The following is a 17,581-nucleotide window of genomic DNA, read 5'->3' as shown; positions in this document are numbered from 1 at the left end:
TTTGTCCTCAGTGGTGGAAATGACACCACTCCCAAAGGACAGGTATATTTTGTGTAAAAAAATATATAAAGGGCATACTCACAATAAATATGGATATATATTTTATTTAATTGACTCTTTCTGTAGTACATATTATATAATGTGTAATTATAAATGTTTTCTCATAGAAAAACATAGTAGAAGCTTAAAAGTCTGGGTCTGGGACAAGTGAAAAATAGTGAAATTGAGGTATAAAATGCATCTGAAAAGTAGCTAAGATACTTGATAGAGAGGTGTTTAAAAAAGTATGGGGTGATTCCAGTGTGAACTTAACATACAAATATTTGTATTTGTTTTATTTTTGATAAAATCCCCAAAATTGACCCGAGGACATAGAAGTGCCCGTAATTGCAGAATCACCCTCTTACCCAATATGCTAGTGACAGTTTTCTATGACCTGCCCAAAGGCATTTCACCTGCCTCAACTAGTAAGGCACTTACAGGTCTTGATTTGAATGATGATGAGTGATACAGACGCACAAAAATCATCCCCCCTCCCACCCCAAAATGCTAATCTCTCCTGTTATTGTAATGGTGAGAGGTTAGCATGTCTTGGGGTATGATATTTGTGCGTCTAACTTTCTCACTCATCATTATTCGTGATTCATTCAGGACTATCTGTAATCATGGAAATGTTTAGAAACATATTCTATTCTTATTTACAATAAAAGTGACTCTAAAATGACACAATACATTATTTACCGTTCATTTCTATTGGCCACAAAATAATCTGAAACACAACCAAAACAAACAGAAAATGTCACAAGCTTGACGTAATCATTGCGTGCTAGGAATATGGGACCAAATACTAAACTTGTGACCACTTTAATACACATAAGTGAATTTGTCCCAATACTTTTGGTCCCCTAAAATGGGGGGACTATGCATAAAAAGTGTTGTAATTTCTAAATGATTCACCCGATATGGATGACAATACCCAAATTAAAGCTGTCAGTCTGCAGTTTAGCCTCATAATAATTGTAGAATTTGAAATCCAAAGTGCTGGAGTAGAGGCCGAACAACATCTAAATTGTCACTGAATAATTACGGAGGTCACTGTATACAATGTTGTCCTAAGTCATACTTCCGGGTCCTGTCCCTTAATCTTTTGAATTGGCTTGACGATTATGTCATCAAATTTGTGAAAACAAGGTAATTTAAGATATATACAATTATATTCCTGTTTGAGGAATTTACTTCTGCCAAATTAACTTTTTTCTCATTGTATACCATTCAAAAAGCCTACAAAAGTTCAAAAACTACAAGGCTATTTCCTGGAAAACGACACGTCACTTTAATACACTGCTCAAAAAAATAAAGGGAACACTAAAATAACACATCCTAGATCTGAATGAATGAAATATTCTTATTAAATACTTTTTTCTTTACATAGTTGAATGTGCTGACAACAAAATCACACAAAAATTATCAATGGAAATCAAATTTATAAACCCATGGAGGTCTGGATTTGGAGTCAAAATTAAAGTGGAAAATCACACTACAGGCTGATCCAACTTTGATGTAATGTCCTTAAAACAAGTCAAAATGAGGCTCAGTAGTGTGTGTAGACTCCACGTGCCTGTATGACCTCCCTACAACGCCTGGGCATGCTCCTGATGAAGTGGCGGATGGTCTCCTGAGGGATCGCCTCCCAGACCTGGACTAAAGCATCCGCCAACTCCTGGACAGTCTGTGGTGCAACGTGGCGTTGGTGGATGGAGCGAGACATGATGTCCCAGATGTGCTCAATTGGATTCAGGTCTGGGGAACGGGCGGGCCGGTCCATAGCATCAATGCCTTCCTCTTGCAGGAACTGCTGACACTCCAGCCACATGAGGTCTAGCATTGTCTTGCATTAGGAGGAATCCAGGGCCAACCGCACCAGCATATGGTCTCACAAGGGGTCTGAGGATCTCATCTCAGTACCTAATGGCAGTCAGGCTACCTCTGGCGAGCACAAGGAGGGCTGTGCGGCCCCCCAAAGAAATGCCACCCCACACCATGACTGACCCACCGCCAAACCGGTCATGCTGGAGGATGTTGCAGGCAGCAGAACGTTCTCCACGGCGTCTCCAGACTCTGTCTTGTCTGTCACATGTGCTCAGTGTGAACCTGCTTTCATCTGTGAAGAGCACAGGGCGCCAGTGGCGAATTTGCCAATCTTGGTGTTCTCTGGCAAATGCCAAACGTCCTGCACGGTGTTGGGCTGTAAGCACAACCCCCACCTGTGGACGTCGGGCCCTCATACCACCCTCATGGAGTCTGTTTCTGACCGTTTGAGCAGACACATGCACATTTGTGGCCTGCTGGAGGTCATTTTGCAGGGCTCTGGCAGTGCTCCTCCTGCTCATCCTTGCACAAAGGCGGAGGTAGCGGTCCTGCTGCTGGGTTGTTGCCCTCCTACGGCCTCCTCCACATCTCCTGATGTACTGGCCTGTCTCCTGGTAGCGCCTCCATGCTCTGGACACTACGCTGACAGACACAGGAAACCTTCTTGCCAAAGCTCGCATTGATGTGCCATCCTGGATGAGCTGCACTACCTGAGCCACTTGTGTGGGTTGTAGACTCTGTCTCATGCTACCACTAGAGTGAAAGCACCGCCAGCATTCAAAAGTGACCAAAACATTAGCCAGGAAGCATAGGAACTGAGAAGTGGTCTGTGGTCACCACCTGCAGAACCACTCCTTTATTGGGGGTGTCTTGCTAATTGCCTATAATTTCCACCTGTTGTCTATTCCACTTGCACAACACCATGTGAAATTTATTGTCAATCAGTGTTGCTTCCTAAGTGGACAGTTTGATTTCACAGAAGTGTGATTGACTTGGAGTTACATTGTGTTGTTTAAGTGTTCCCTTTATTTTTTTGAGCAGTGTATATACATCTGATGTGCCCTGCAACAGGGTCGGCTGTGGCTCAATAATTTTAACTTGAGTCCACAATCCTTTCCTCATGTCATTTCCTCCATGAGCGCTGATCTGGCAGAATATGCCAGGTGGCAGCAAGATGGTCTATTCAGCCATCTGTATCAGTGACATTAATGGAAAATATTGAGACACAGCCTATATGGACTTAATAAAATTACAAACATCTTCCATTAATTTATGAACAGTTTTGACTGCTCTGTCTAGCAAAAAGGACACACTTGCTATTTGCAATAGTAGTAGCAGTACTATTACTAGTAGCAACCTGCTAGTTGCATGTCTAAGTTAAAATGGATGCATGAATGGTCCATGTAGACTATACGTGCAAGGCGGTGACAGTGGATGTGATTGTACTGCTACAGTGGGTCACTCAGTCTCTAACTTCCTATTGTGCTGTTTGCAGCCTGGCAGAAGGGGAGTGCTGTTGCATCTGCCTTAATCTCTGTGCCAAGCGATAAGCGCATTTGTGTGTGCTCATGTATGTAGCCCATTGAGAAGAGTTGGGAGAAGTGTGTGTGTGTTTGCAGGAAGGGGGAGGAGCGCTTAAGTCCCATCTGGCAGTGCTACATCCCCCTACTCTTCATCCTAGCCTGCGAAGAGAGGTTGGACAGACTGGAAGGGCTTGTACTACAAAAATAAAACAGACAGATTATTTGAATATTTTTGTCACAGATAAATAGCTAAGCCTATTTTGATGGGCTGCCCATTCCCCAATACAATGCCCTGTCACCTGGTCACCCACCAGCAGTATATGTATAGCATCTGGTAGACTAGTCCTCCGAAACCTGGTCCAACACTCATTCTACTCTTTCTTTACAGCATGCCAAAGCTGAATCACAGAGAAAGGGGAGACTGGTGAATAGAGTGGACTTAACCTTTAATTTACAGAGACCTGTACTACACCAATGGGGTAAACATCATAGAAATTAAGTCAGACATGAAAGTCAAATTTGATCAATTCATTATTTTATTTTCTAAGATGTTTTTTTGAGGGGGGGGGGGGGGGGGGGGAACAAAATTTTAAACTAAATATAACAAAGTTGTAAATAATAAACAATGCATAACTGGATACAATAACATACCAACCCCCATCTTCCACTTGGATCCTAACCCTCAGCAAAAAAATAAACAATGTAATATAGTAAATACATTTGAATAAAAAATACATTTCTATAACTTAGTTTCTTTAAACAAAAGCTCTGAATGTGTGTCTGGAACTCCTCACACTCGAAGTAGTCCATCATCTGCTACACACACTCCTATCTCAGGCCACCCAGACACACAAATCTGCTGTATTGCTTGTATTCTCCATACAATCGTCCATAATAGAGAGTAAACACGCCTAAGCTGTCCCAAACCAAACTATAAGCAGCTTGAACAAGAGCATATCCTGGCTGATTCAGGGCGCACAGCTTTTGTTCCCTAACTGTTTATGTGGTGATGGACAATAAACCCAAGTACTATGGGTGATGAAGGACTTTCTTTGGTTCTGATGAACATACCAATATAAGAGGTATGCTTTGTTCAAGACAGAACATTTACTGTTAAAATTTGGTTGCTGTGTACAAGTAATCCTGACTCCCCCAAAACCCAACCCAAACAAAGGACCTCCACTATCCTGTGAGTGGTGGTGGACCCTGTATGCCAGAGAAGTTGGGCATTCGGTCGACTTTCACACAGTCGGTCAGAAATTGTGGAATCGTAAGTCTGTCTGAAATAGTGTGGCAACAGTAGAAAGTCAGTGAAAAGGGCTAGTTGGAGCTGAAAAGGGAGCCTGCTGGAAATAAACCTAGTGAATAATAAATTACAGCACATCTCATTCCATAGCTCTACTAGTGTTATAATGATGTGCTTTTACCCCTAAAATGAAGAGCAACCAATCAAACATGCAACATGACACCAGCAGAGAGTACTGTACATCACTGGATCCATTCCACTGTACAGCGTAAAATAACATGTATGACTGTAACATTTCCCCTCAAACTAAGCAGCATTAATGTATACAATGGATGTGGAGGGTTTGACCCTTTTCAATCCATTTGACCCTCATCTTTAGCAGCAAGTTCAGTTAAAACTCCATCCACCCAACCAGCTTAATCTCAACTGCCCTGACCCAATTTACCTTGCGAATTGCCATTACTAGCATAAGCCTAGTAATTTACAATGATTTTGTGTTTTTAGAGGGATGAAATAACTAAAGTGAAATTGAATATGTACAACTCTAAATCACGTACAAATATTTTAAAAAGCCTTTGGAAAACATCCCATATAGAAACCCAGTAAGATGTGAATTGAGTTCCGTGTGAGTAAAGGCCAACTAATGCCTCCTTAACTCAGAGAACGTGGCAGGACTTAGTTTGTGTTCTAAAGGTAAACTCACATGTCCATAACATCAATTGCAGTACAACTACTGTAGAATATGAATCAGGGAGTGAAACATGAGAGTGGTTGCCGAGTTAGAAATCAATCACATCTTAGAGAGATGTTAGCGACTTAATGATGCTTTTGAAACAATTAATTTGGCAGAGAGATTTTGGACTTTAGCCAAAGCAATATTCAGCAACTTTTTAAAAAAGATTTTTGCTCTAATCACTTTTTAGATAAAAATTAAACCATGCTTAATAATTATAAAAACGTAAGATTTATGTCTATGAAAGAAATTATTCATAGACATGGACTATTAATCTGACAGCTTAACTGAAAATGAGACAGAGAGGAAGAGACAGGAGGAGAGAAAGAGAAGAGAGCAAAGAAAAAAGATTCCACAAGAAACATTAGCAACAAACCTGCTTTCAAATAGGACAGTTATACTCATACATCAACACCACAGGATTTGTAAAGTAGTAGCTCACTGTCATCGTTGTGTTAGAAAAGAGAAATACACACATTCCCCATTCAAATTAAATACCAAAATGTCAGTGCTCAAAACAGACTTTCATTACTCAATGATTTGCCCATGTTAGGGTTGATAGTTAAAATTGAATCATGTGTAAATGTCTCAGAAGATGATAAACAGTACATGTGTTTAGAACACCTAGCCTGTTTGAGGTTGTTTTTGCCTGGGGTAATAGAGGGGCTTTAGACAGACAGAAATAAAACAGGCAGAAGGTAGAGAGCCCTCCATGCCTGGGGTAATAGAGGGGCTTTGGACAGACAGAAATAAAACAGGCAGAAGGTAGAGAGCCCTCGATGCTTGGGTGCATTCTTGCACTGTCCAAGGGGCGGGAGGTGGACTAAATTCTCTGACCAGGACTAATGACAGGTGACAGAGACAGAAAAATAGGAAAACAACTAAAAGACAGGGCTGCCGAGCATCCAGACAAAGTCGCCCAAAAAGGTGAAGGATCATTCATTCTGAGAGCCCAGCCATCCATTCCTCCTGACCCACTTAGACCCAGAGGAACAGAGGGGAGCCAGAGGAGGGTTGGAGCCTGGAGGCGGTGTTCAGGCATGCTGTACGGCCAGCTCCTGGCCAATGAAGCGGCGCAGACGCTCCAGGTACTGGCTGTACAGTTCGATGTCGTTGTGTCCCGCCCCCTCCACCCAAAGTGGCTCCACGGCCTTGGGACAGCGCTCGAACAGAGCCAGACCGTGGGAGAAGTCGATCACCTCGTCCTCAGTCCCGTGGATGATCAGCACCGGTGACGTGATCTTAGACACCTTCTCAATGCTGACAGAGACACAATGGGCAAAGGAGTTAGTGACTGGGGATAAGGGAAGCAAAGGTAGTCCCTAGACGGCAATGTACGATAGGAATTATGTAACAACATTGTTATAACTAATGGGCAAGTATGTTCTTAAAGGGTAACCATGGATAGAAAGCATTGTACAGTCTGTTCTAGCATGGCCAGTTAGTGCAAAATGCCCTGCAGCCTTGAGCACTGAGCAGCAACTGTTCTCTAAAAGGTAGAGGGACAAACAGGACAGGAAGGGGAGAATAATGAGAAAACAATCCTGCTGCATGTAAATGCATCTCCCAGATCAGCTCCATCTGCTAGTTCAGATGGAAGAGAGAACTTTCATTCCTCCATCCCCCACATAACAGCAAATATAGATCTGAACCAAGCTAGTATCACATCACTTGGAGTCCACTCTGACGAGATGGAGTATTGAGTATGGGAGCTGAGTGTTGTGTGGGCTGGGGAGTGCCAACTGGGCAACAGGCGCGGGAGAATTCAGGAGGATGGAGGAGAACACCGGAGGCTTTCGCCACAGATAAGAGGCATCCCCAGCTCCCTCCCCACCACCTACTCTACTCCCACACTGCAATGCCTGGTTCTGGAACTGGACTGTAATGGAATCCTATTCAGTGAACCAGCATGTGATCTTAATTGTTCAGATACCACACGACCAATTTTGACATAATAACGATAGCGATGATAGCGATGATATGACAAATGACTGGAGGAGTCAGTGTTTCTGACACCTGCTTATGATCTGATGCAGAGTGAGAGATGACTCAGTTATGTACTAAGGCTGATTCCCCAGAGAGAGAGGCTGAATAATAAAATACGTGGAAGCTATGAAAGAGATTGCAGCTCTTCTTTTAGTTGGACAGAAGTATTTTGCCACTGACATTTCTAGTTCTATAATGATCTGCTAATCTTGACAAGTCTGCAATAATGTGAAGATGGAGATAAGAGGAAGGTGTGGTAGATGACTCACTTGGGAAAAGCATCAAAGCAGTATGTCTTCTTGGTGTCTGGGAAGGCCACCCGCATGCCAGAGGTGAGGGGGGAGTGGAGCACCACAGCGGCACACTCATACCGTGATGCAAGGTCGACCGTGGGAACGGTGCCAATGCTTTGCCCATACAGGATTATGTTCTCTGGGCTGATGCCATATCTGATCACAACCAGGAAGAGAGTGGAATAAAATACAATAATGTCAAGGAAAAGCTTGTATTGGCAAACGATTTGAACATAAATCACTCCTATGAAACCTAAACTGTGATAATATGGAATGATAATATATATTTTTATCACAAAGATCCAGCTGTAGCTCCATAACTCTAAAATCCATTCCAGGGGCAGCCGTTGATAGCACAGCATCCCATCAATCTAATGACAGTCCATCAGCTGCATGAGCCCTTCCTTGTGTGAAATGACTCCACCCACACCACCCCTCCTCCTCTCTCTGTAAGGTGACATCTCCCACACTGACTGCGTTGTGGCGGTGCCGTATGTACCGTGTGCGCAGGGCCTGCCAGGCGGCTTCAATGTCAGCATAGAGGTTCTTCTCGGAAGGCTTGCCCGTGCTGACACCATAGCCGGAGTAGTCGTAGGAGAAGATGTTGCAGTTGATGCGTGTGCCCAGGCCGATATAGAAGCTGCTCATCTGGCCCAAGTCCACCGCGTTGCCATGGGAGAACAGCACTGTAAACCTGGTGATAGAGGCCACAGAGCAACGACTAGGTTAAAAAGATGGACGCTACCATAGCCGCGGGAAGATGTTTTGAGTTGGGGGTGCAACCAAAGGCCCAAGCCAATGAAAAGAGGGGAGACAAAGATTGAACAATATTAGGATGAAATATAAATAGGCTACAGTACAGGCTACTTAATAAACTATCGAGTGGCACCGACTCACCCAATGATGAAGATAGCATAGGCTACTCACCGGTGATGGCTAATGTTCCTATGCTAAAGATGTAGAGTTGTTGCGAAAACATTTGGTAGTTTCTATAGACAAATTAGTCTACTATTTTCAGCAGTAGGCATTTGCTTTATAAACTATGTTTTTCCCACGATTGTATTTAGAAATGTGCAAAAGGCAGATTATAGCTGTTCACTTACAGCCACAACCACAAAAATAGAATCCATAGAACGGAGGTTCGGATTCCAGTCATGACTGGCAACCATTGTGAGTGTACCCATGAGTTTACCTGTCAAATTGCCAGGGTTAGAGATTCCAAAAGCCATTCTATAGATTATATTTCTATGGCTGCATAGCAACAAGTACTAGGCGCTGTCTGCCAAAATTGCGGCTCTCTGGTGTTTTGAATGATTTTGTTGATGTCTGTAGGCTACAGACAGGAGTAATTAGACTATATAATTTTGGCAAATACATTTAAATTTATCAGAGGGTGCTGCAGCACCACCAACACCCCTATTTCCTGCGGCTATGGACTCTACCTGGTATTTTTACCTATCCTAACCTGTATTGTGTGAACAGCAGATTTCCATTGAAAACTCAGGAATTACCTCTTTGCATGGGACATGAATATGCTGTATAAGGTAAATTGGTTACGGCCACAGACTCGAGAGAGGACTAGTTCACCGAGTTTGAATCAGGTCTTTTTGCTTGTTCTGTACTACATGAATAATAGGGTTGCTATACCCCAGGCATCATCCATGTGCTTTATATTCATGAATGTGAGCTGTGCTCCCTAAAGCAACTGGATACTCTCTATTCTTTAAATAGACTGGGCCTCTCCCATACACTAAGTTATATCTTTGCTCTTGGGCGTTTTGCTCAAAAATGTGACCCTGAACAAGGAATACGATATTACATTGCATGCGTGACACTGATATTACTCAAGTGTAACAAGACCCAGTCCATGTCTTCGCAAAGCAATTTAGTTTATTACTGAACACCACAACAAGAGAAACAATTTTGCTACCTGAAGTCATACAATATGAAGACATACTGAGGTATAAACTCAGCAAACCAGACTATCAAAAACCAATTGACAAATCTGACAAGACCACAGGCAAACATTTTAGCATAAATTGGGTTAAGAATAAGCAGAATGGTATTTGTAAGTCAAAAGAGATGGCCTAAACAAATGAATGCCGCAAGCAGGAAGAGAACAGATTTGAGATAGCCACACACAATGAGAATGCCAGTACAGGAAGTAAGGAAATAGGACACAAGGGAGTGGAAAAATAATGGCATTACAAAAAGAAGACGAGAGGAAAAGGGGCGAGTTGGGACACATGGTCAGACAAAAGGACCTAAATGAGCCAAGGTACATGCACGCGCACACACTGTTCTGCGTGACTAACCTGGCGGTGGGGGCACAGCGGATGTACATGCAGCCCACTCGATTGCCACGGCTGGAGCGGGTGAAGAACACCTCTGTAGCATCCAGCTCTCTCTGGGAGTACTGAAACTCAGCTCGCTCTGTCAGGTGGAGCTTCCATTTTCCCTCTGCAGGACCAGTGCTGCCTGAACCCCCTACAGCTGCTCCAGGTACCCCTCCCCTGGATCTCAGCCCCGCTGACCCTGCTGTCCCTGGGGCTGCAGATCCATCGAGGTCAGGCAAGAGGGAATATGTAGGCTCAGGAGGCAGGAAGGCAAGCTTGGCGGCAATACGGCTCGGACAGGGAGGGCAGCAGAACAGGCAGCATAGCTCACTGACAGATAGGCCATTCATTTTCTACTGTGGGGGCAAAGACAACATTGTATGTTGATCTGATTTCAAAACAAAGGAGTACAACAAAATTTGACATGCAAAGTTATATTTACAATTACACTACAGTTAAAATTGTTCAGAAATACTTTAGTAGTTATCGTCAATTCTAACGAACAATAAAACGAACACATTTCATGTTAAAGAATAAAAAAAGTTCTGCCTACCTGTGAGAGGATATTATTTGGGAAAAAATTAACTATAACACATGCAAAAATCAACAATTGATCCAAAGCCAACCCCTACTCTCCAAAACAAAACATGACAGTTATCCTGTCAGCAAAAATCTGAAATTAAGACGGTCGTCTGAAAAGGTTATTTTGAAAGTAGAATCAGGTGATTTTGTAGTATGGCTGAAGTCCACATGAAATCCATATTTCCAAATATTGGCTGTTATTATTGAGGTGTTTTCGTAGTGATCGACTTAATCATTGTTGGAGAGAATCGAGTAAAGTTAACTTCAGCCAACACTGGGTATGGCTACTTTTCCTGTTAGCTAATGACTAGCTAGCTAACTAATGAGCAACTGTGAATCTGGATAGCTGAAGCTCCCACTCTGTTTACATCTCATATCGAATAGCCTAACAGTAGCTTTACATCTCATTGCGCATAGGCGGTTTGTTGAGAAGTATTCCACTATAGTTAGCTGTCATCAACAATATTGACCTTCTACTGCTAACGTTAGTACAGCCAAATGATTCAAAGCGTAAAGACGTGCCTGCAAAGGAATAAGTAAACACATCCCGGCAATGCTAATGACGACACACAAAAACAATATTATTTTTAACCACAGAAACCAAACCAAAGCTTAATTTAACACATTTTGTATCGCTAAGTAGCCAGCTAACGTTAGCTAAATTAGGTCACAGAAATGTATCAGCTAAGCAGCTAGCATTGGGTAGCTAGCAAACTAGCTAGCTAGTTTAGTTATTCAGACCTGAAAACACCAATTTTAGGAGGACAGTCATTTGTGGACACCGACGCAAATATATAGCCTGGGAACAAAAAAAACAAAAAAACCTCACGAATATCCGTTTTGATAATCAAATCGGTTTTTAGTGGTTGCAATGATTAGCAGCTACTGTCATTTATTAATCCATTGGATGTGCAGTGTTTTGTCATCTCCGGAAATGACAGGGACAGGACGTGACGGACAGGGCAGCTTCCAATGATAAGCAGGGGGAACTTCGTAACGTTATCAAACAGATTACAATGTACAGTATAATTTTTAGACCTCAATAGATACACTCCATGAGCAATGTATCCCTATTGTTTCTCTAACTACCAGATCAGATGGGCTGATGACATGGGAATCACTTACCATAATATACAATCATGACATGTGAATCACTTATTGTTCAATTTATTCAATAGTTTTTTTTTATCTCAAATTAATCCTCTTGTTGATTTAAATGAAAAAGTATTCTGTGTGGAGTGACAATGTTATCTTTGTAAGATACAGTTACTGGTTTGTGTGGGCTTGCTTGTAAAGATCCATTGAATCATTCTTAGGACTTCATAAGGAACTGCCATGAATCAAGGTCTACTCTTGAAAACAGTAACCACACTTGAAGGAATGAAGGAAGCAAGAGGGCTTGGGAAAGGTCGAAGGAGGAGACTGACTAGCAGCTCTGGCATTCTTCTGGTGAGAAAATATTTCCTGTAGTGAGGTACTAAGGTGGGGGGGGGGGGAGGGGGGGGTTACTACTTCTCTGGAAAATAGTTGTCAGCATATTTTCACTATATTTTGTTGTTGCATGGACCTCTTCCAGCACATAGAAGTTAGAAGCTATGTCTCATAGGTGATATATGTATAGTAAATGCAACTCAACACATAAAACAGATGAAAGGCAAGGTATACAATCATCACCATTAATGGTTGAGTGTTCCATCTCCAAAACCAAAGTCACATCTATGAGGTAAATGACAGGAGTGGCAAGCATTGAAGTCACCAGACCCGGGCTTTGGTCTCAGCCCCGAGTATTTTGCCCTGCTGGGATGGTGTAAAACAAGCTAGGCTACACTGCAAACATAAGCGCCTGGCCTGCCATGCCCTTTTAGTGCTGCCTGAAGCCAGTTTTACTGACCCTGCTGTCCCTGGGGCCGCAGACCCATCGAGGTCCGGCAAGAGGGAATATGTAGGCTCAGGAGGCAGGAAGGCAAGCTTGGCGACAATACGGCTCGGACAGGGAGGGCAGCAAAACAGGCAGCATAGCTCACTGACAGATAGGCCATTCATTTTCTACTGTGGGGGCAAAGACAACATTGTATGTTGATCTGATTTCAAAACAAAGGAGTACAGCAAAATTTGAAATGCAAAGTTATATTTACAATTACACTACTGTTAAAATTGTTCAGAAATACTATATGTAGTTATCTTCAATTCTAACTAACAAATCTTATGTTAAAGAATAAAAAAGTTCCACCTACCTGTGAGAGGAAATTATTTGCAAAAAATGAACTATAACACATGCAAAAATCAACCATTGATCCAAAGCCAACCCCTACTCTCCAAAACAAAAAAGTTTTCCTGTCAGCAAAAATCTAAAATTAAGACTGAAAATGTTATTTTGAAAGTAGAATCAGGTGGTTTTAGTTAGTTAGTTGTCAGCTTTCAATAGTTGTCAGCATATTTTCACTATATTTTGTTGTTGCATGGACCTCTTCCAGCACATAGAAGTTAGAAGCTATGTCTCATAGGTGATATATGTATAGTAAATTCAACTCAACACATAAAACAGATGAAAGGCAAGGTATACAATCACCATTAATGGTTGAGTGTTCCATCTCCAAAACAGAAGTCACATCTATGAGGTAAATGACAGGAGTGGTGTCGTAGCTGAATCAGAATTAGTTAGGTAACATAGATAAATAAGATGTTTTATTTACTTTATACTTGTCATTAGAATGTCTTCTTTTGGACTATACTGTTGGCAGTTGCATTTTCCTTTCTCTCTAGGGAAAAGTAACTTGGGGCCCAGAGAGGGGAGAGGTCAGGCTTGTCTTTTACATGTCTGGTAATATGCAGAATATCAGAAAGGGAGAAGTCAGGTTTGAACATTGTCTTCATAATGAATATATCTGTGAAACCATGTGAAGGGCTCCACTATGTCTGTACTCCAGTTACTCCCTCATTTTCCCATTGGGGGGGAGGAGTATGGCAGTGTCTGGAAACATTGTATTACCTCTCTGAGGTTAAACTTATCTTTCATAGTATATGACCTAGAGGTTCACTCCCCTTAGTGAGCTTCTCCAGGAGTGGGAATAAGAGGGGTTGTATTTGAGATGGGAGTATCTAGAATGGACAATTGATATATGCCATTGGATGAGGTAATGTTTTGGTACTATGAAGTATCAAGAACGAGAAGTAGAACCTCGACTAAGAGACCAAACTGAACAATAATTTAAACGCTATCTGGCTATGGGATGCTCCTCTTTCAAGTAAAAGGCCCTTTGTGAAGTTCCTAAGATCTGTGGTTCGTCATGTAAGTTGAGAGGGGTGTATCTTGGCTATAAAAGAAACTAAGAATTGTTTTGTAAGCACTCTCAGAGAATTCATTTATAGACACGGAATTGATCTGAGAGTCAAAGGGCTATGGTGAAGCTCATATAATTAAAGATGTAGTTTAAAATATAACTCTGACTTGTGTGTGGTTTGTAAACTCTTTCCATTTAGTAATACAGGAAATTACCACGACAGTGGCAAGCATTGAAGCCACCAGACCCGGGCTTTGGTCTCAGCCCTGAGTCTTTTGCCCTGCTGGGATGGTGTAAAACAAGCTAGGCTACACTCCAAACATAAGCGCCGGCCTGCCATGCCCTTTTAGTGCTGCCTGAAGCCAGTTTTACTGTGTACTTTAGGTGGGGTCAAAGTGATTTTCCAAAGTGAATATTGATTGGTCCAAAGAAATTCTATTTTGGCGCACGAGGGCGACTGTTCATTCTCTGGGGGAGAGAGACAAAGATGAGAAGGAGAACCGGAGGTAAATTTTGTAGCTTGCTATTATTATAGCCCATGAGGATGATATTCAGAGTTATTGACCTCACAGTAAGCAAGATTTGTCATTTACATTTCAAGATGTTGACTCAAAAGCTGCACTGACAGATAATGATAAGCTAACTAACTTACGTGAAGGACTACCCAGTCTAGCTAACATTAGCAGTGCTGCATCATTAGCAACCTAGCACATTTTATGAGCAGGGTTTTGACAGTACAGTTATTGATGAGATATCTGGACACTGAAACCAACTGCTGGAACTCTGTTCACCACCCACAAAGTATCATTAACTTACCAATTATTGTCTAATGAAATACTGTCCAAATATGCTAAAAATGACTAATAAACTATCTAGTTAACTTAAGGCTAACATGACGTTAGCTACTTTTGGTAAAGGCAGCTCAATTAGCTAGCTATCTGTTGAAAAAACAAAGCTGGATAGCTGAGTTCATTTTTTCCTTAAATTCATTTATAGAAGATGGACATATGGAATTTCTTGAGAAAGAGGGCGAGAGATGTAGCTCTCAAACACAGACGGTTGTTGTATTTGCAGGAGTGGAGGAATAGGAGAAGCGAGAGGCATAACTCGCCCAGAACCTGTTTCTTCAACCTCACACACACTAACAGGGGAACAGCAAACTGTTGTTCTAGGAGAATTCCATAATGAAATATTCCTGGCACAGAATATTTTCAGGATGATTTTTTGGGGGAACTGATGCTGTGAGACGGCTCTCAGAGCAAGATATTGTCTTTGGACTGCAATATTTTTCTTTGGCCTCTGTGTATTTGCTAACTCTGTGTGTGGTGTGAAATGCTGCTGAGGGATCAATGTTGGGTGACTGACAACTATGGAAACATGTGTGTTCATGACCACACATTAAGATATAGCAAACTGGAGAGAGAGAGAGAGAGAGACACAGATGCATGTGAGCTTTCACATTATTCAACATGTTTTTTAGTAAATTATAGATTTGGAGTTAGATAAACTTGCATTTTTTCAGCAGGGACATATGCAGGATGCTACCCTCCATAGCATGGCCTTTATTCCAAATCAAAACTCTAAACCTACAACTTAATTTTGCCCAAAATTACCTGGAGGGATTACTGCTACCAAGGATGCCTTTTTCCAAGCTATACGGAGGGTGCTCAAGCAAACAAACAGCAGAGAAAGTAATATTATATATTTTAATTTATGGGAACTGAATGCTGAGTTAAGGCTGCCAGGCTTGCTAGGATAGACCAGAAACAACTTCAATTAGCACTGAGGTGTAAAGTGACAGATGTCGAGGGCTTTGGGTCCAACAAGTGGCAGGAGTCTTTGAAGCCCAGAAGTGTGATTACTACCTCTGAAGGTTTAGAGCTTGAGGTAGTCACCTCATACAAGTACTTGGGAGTATGGCTAGATGGTACACTGTCCTTCTCTCAGCACATATCAAAGCTGCAGGCTAAAGTTAAATCTAGACTTGGTTTCCTCTATTGTAATCACTCTCTTTCACCCCAGCTGCCAAACTAAGCCTGATTAAGATGACCACCCTACCAATGCTAGATTACGGACACATAATTTATAGATCGGCAAGTAAAGGTGCTCTCGAGCAGCTAGATGTGCTTTACCATTCGGCCATCAGATTTGCCACCAATGCTCCTTATAGAACACATCACTGCACTCTATACACTTCTGTAAGCTGGTCATCTCTATACCCGTCGCAAGACCCACTGGTTGATGCTTATTTATAAAACCCTTAGGCCTCATTCCCCCCTAACTGAGATATCTAATGCAGCCCTCATCCTCCACATACAACACCCGTTCTGCCAGTCACCTTCTGTTAAAGGTCCCCAAAGCACACACATCCATGTGTAGCTCGTCTTTTCTGTCCGCTGCAGCTAGCAACTGGAACGAGCTGCAACAAACACTCAAACTGGACAGTTTTATCTCAATCTCTTCATTCAAAGACTCAATCATGGACACTCTTACTGACAGTTGTGGCTGCTTTGCCTGATATATTGTCTCTGCCTTGCCCTTTGTGCTGTTGTCTGTGCCCAATAATGTTGCTACCATGTTGTTGTGTTGCTGCCTTGCTATGTTGTCTTAGGTCTCTCTTTGTGTTGTGTTGTTTCTCTTATCGTGATGTGTTTTGTCCTATATATTTTATAACATTTTTGTATTTTTAATCTCAGCCCCCGTTCCCGCAGGAGATCTTTTGTCTCCTTGGTAGGCAGTCATTGTAAATATGAATTTGTTCTTAACTGACTTTCTTTGTTAAATAAAGGTTCAATATTTTTTTTTAACGTGAATAAATTGTATGTGTGTGTTCACAATACAATTATTTAGCATCTAGCAAACATAGATGGTTGGCTGACGTCACGAAAACGATGTGCGCTGTTCTATGGGGCATAGGTCAGCCTGTTGTGATTCTGGATGGCCAGATTGCTAGCAAGAATGACACTGCCGTGTGTGGAATCATAAATGGCTTGTTTCATCATGTTATTGATACCATGTCTTGTTTTGAGGTGTTTTGATTGATTTCATGTCAATGCCACTATTGCTAAAATTCGCTAGGTAGCTAACCAAAAACGAACAATGTTGTTTCAAATACAAGTGGTCATTGTGCAATGTATGTTTTCAATAAATATTGGAGACAAAATATGTGGCGGGTAAGACAGTTGCATGTTAATCAAGTTTAAGATTGAGTGAACTGCTTATCATTAAGGAATAGAAATTATCCCAGATTTGACCTTTAGCTCAATTTAGGTAAAAACAATTTGCCTGTTGTTCAAAGTGTGTGTGTGTGTGTGTGTATATTGTATATTACCTCTACACCGGCCAAACACGGAAAATGCTGGGCCAATTGTGCGCCGCCCTATGGGACTCCCAATCACGACCGGTTGCGATACAGCCTGGATTCGAACCAGGGTGTCTTTAGTGACGCCTCTAGCACTGAGATGTAGTGCCTTACACCGCTGCGCCACTCAGGAGCCCTCATATTAACCTTGTTCATCTATGACAAACGGAAAGTGTTTTGTTTAAAATATGATCTATTTTAGGTTAATGACTATAAATCGACCTCTGAATGTGCTACCATGATGAAACCACTCTCTACTGCTGTGCTACGATATAAGGATTGCAGGCATATGATTTGCGGGTGATGTAGGGTTCAGCCAGGTGTTTATGGACAGTAGGAAGAGCGAATTAAGTGGTAGGAGGGACATCCCA

The 17,581-nt window shown here is 42.0% G+C and overlaps 1 protein-coding gene across 3 annotated transcripts; it reads right to left on the bottom strand.

The window, feature by feature from the left end:
* Nucleotides 1-3,821: 3,821 nt before the first annotated feature.
* abhd17ab (abhydrolase domain containing 17A, depalmitoylase b) lies at nucleotides 3,822-17,040 on the bottom strand. 3 transcript variants are annotated; one of them, XM_055861477.1, is made up of 6 exons: nucleotides 12,456-17,040; nucleotides 12,325-12,334; nucleotides 9,966-10,200; nucleotides 8,150-8,344; nucleotides 7,627-7,806; nucleotides 3,822-6,631 (listed from the first exon to the last, which is right to left on the bottom strand). In XM_055861477.1, exons 1-6 carry the CDS (start codon nucleotides 12,609-12,611, stop codon nucleotides 6,406-6,408), a joined length of 1,002 nt encoding a protein of 333 aa, XP_055717452.1. In that variant the 5' UTR covers nucleotides 12,612-17,040; the 3' UTR covers nucleotides 3,822-6,405. The 3 variants fall into 3 exon arrangements, with proteins under 3 accessions (XP_055717452.1, XP_055717451.1, XP_055717450.1); XM_055861476.1 differs by lacking the exons at nucleotides 12,325-12,334; nucleotides 12,456-17,040 and adding an exon at nucleotides 10,540-11,930 and having other exon boundaries at nucleotides 9,966-10,339; XM_055861475.1 differs by lacking the exons at nucleotides 12,325-12,334; nucleotides 12,456-17,040 and adding an exon at nucleotides 10,540-11,926 and having other exon boundaries at nucleotides 9,966-10,342.
* Between the last annotated feature and the right edge of the window lie 541 nt (nucleotides 17,041-17,581).

This window comes from Salvelinus fontinalis, chromosome 14, assembly GCF_029448725.1.
Source record: "Salvelinus fontinalis isolate EN_2023a chromosome 14, ASM2944872v1, whole genome shotgun sequence".
Taxonomy (NCBI): Eukaryota; Metazoa; Chordata; class Actinopteri; order Salmoniformes; family Salmonidae; genus Salvelinus; species Salvelinus fontinalis.
The sequence above is the reverse complement of the archived record's forward strand: the minus strand, read 5'-3'. Positions and strand labels throughout refer to the sequence as shown.

What these genes read in the sequence shown, in the direction of transcription:
- abhd17ab (XM_055861477.1), bottom strand. Translation starts at nt 12,611, where the DNA reads ATGAATGGCCTATCTGTCAGTGAGCTATGCTGCCTGTTTTGCTGCCCT. An exon ending in TGGCAGGCCCTGCGCACACG is followed by an intron (nt 7,807 to 8,149) that starts GTACATACGGCA and finishes GGTTGTGATCAG; the next exon opens with ATATGGCATCAGCCCAGAGA. An exon ending in TGCTTTGATGCTTTTCCCAA is followed by an intron (nt 6,632 to 7,626) that starts GTGAGTCATCTA and finishes TGTCTCTGTCAG; the next exon opens with CATTGAGAAGGTGTCTAAGA.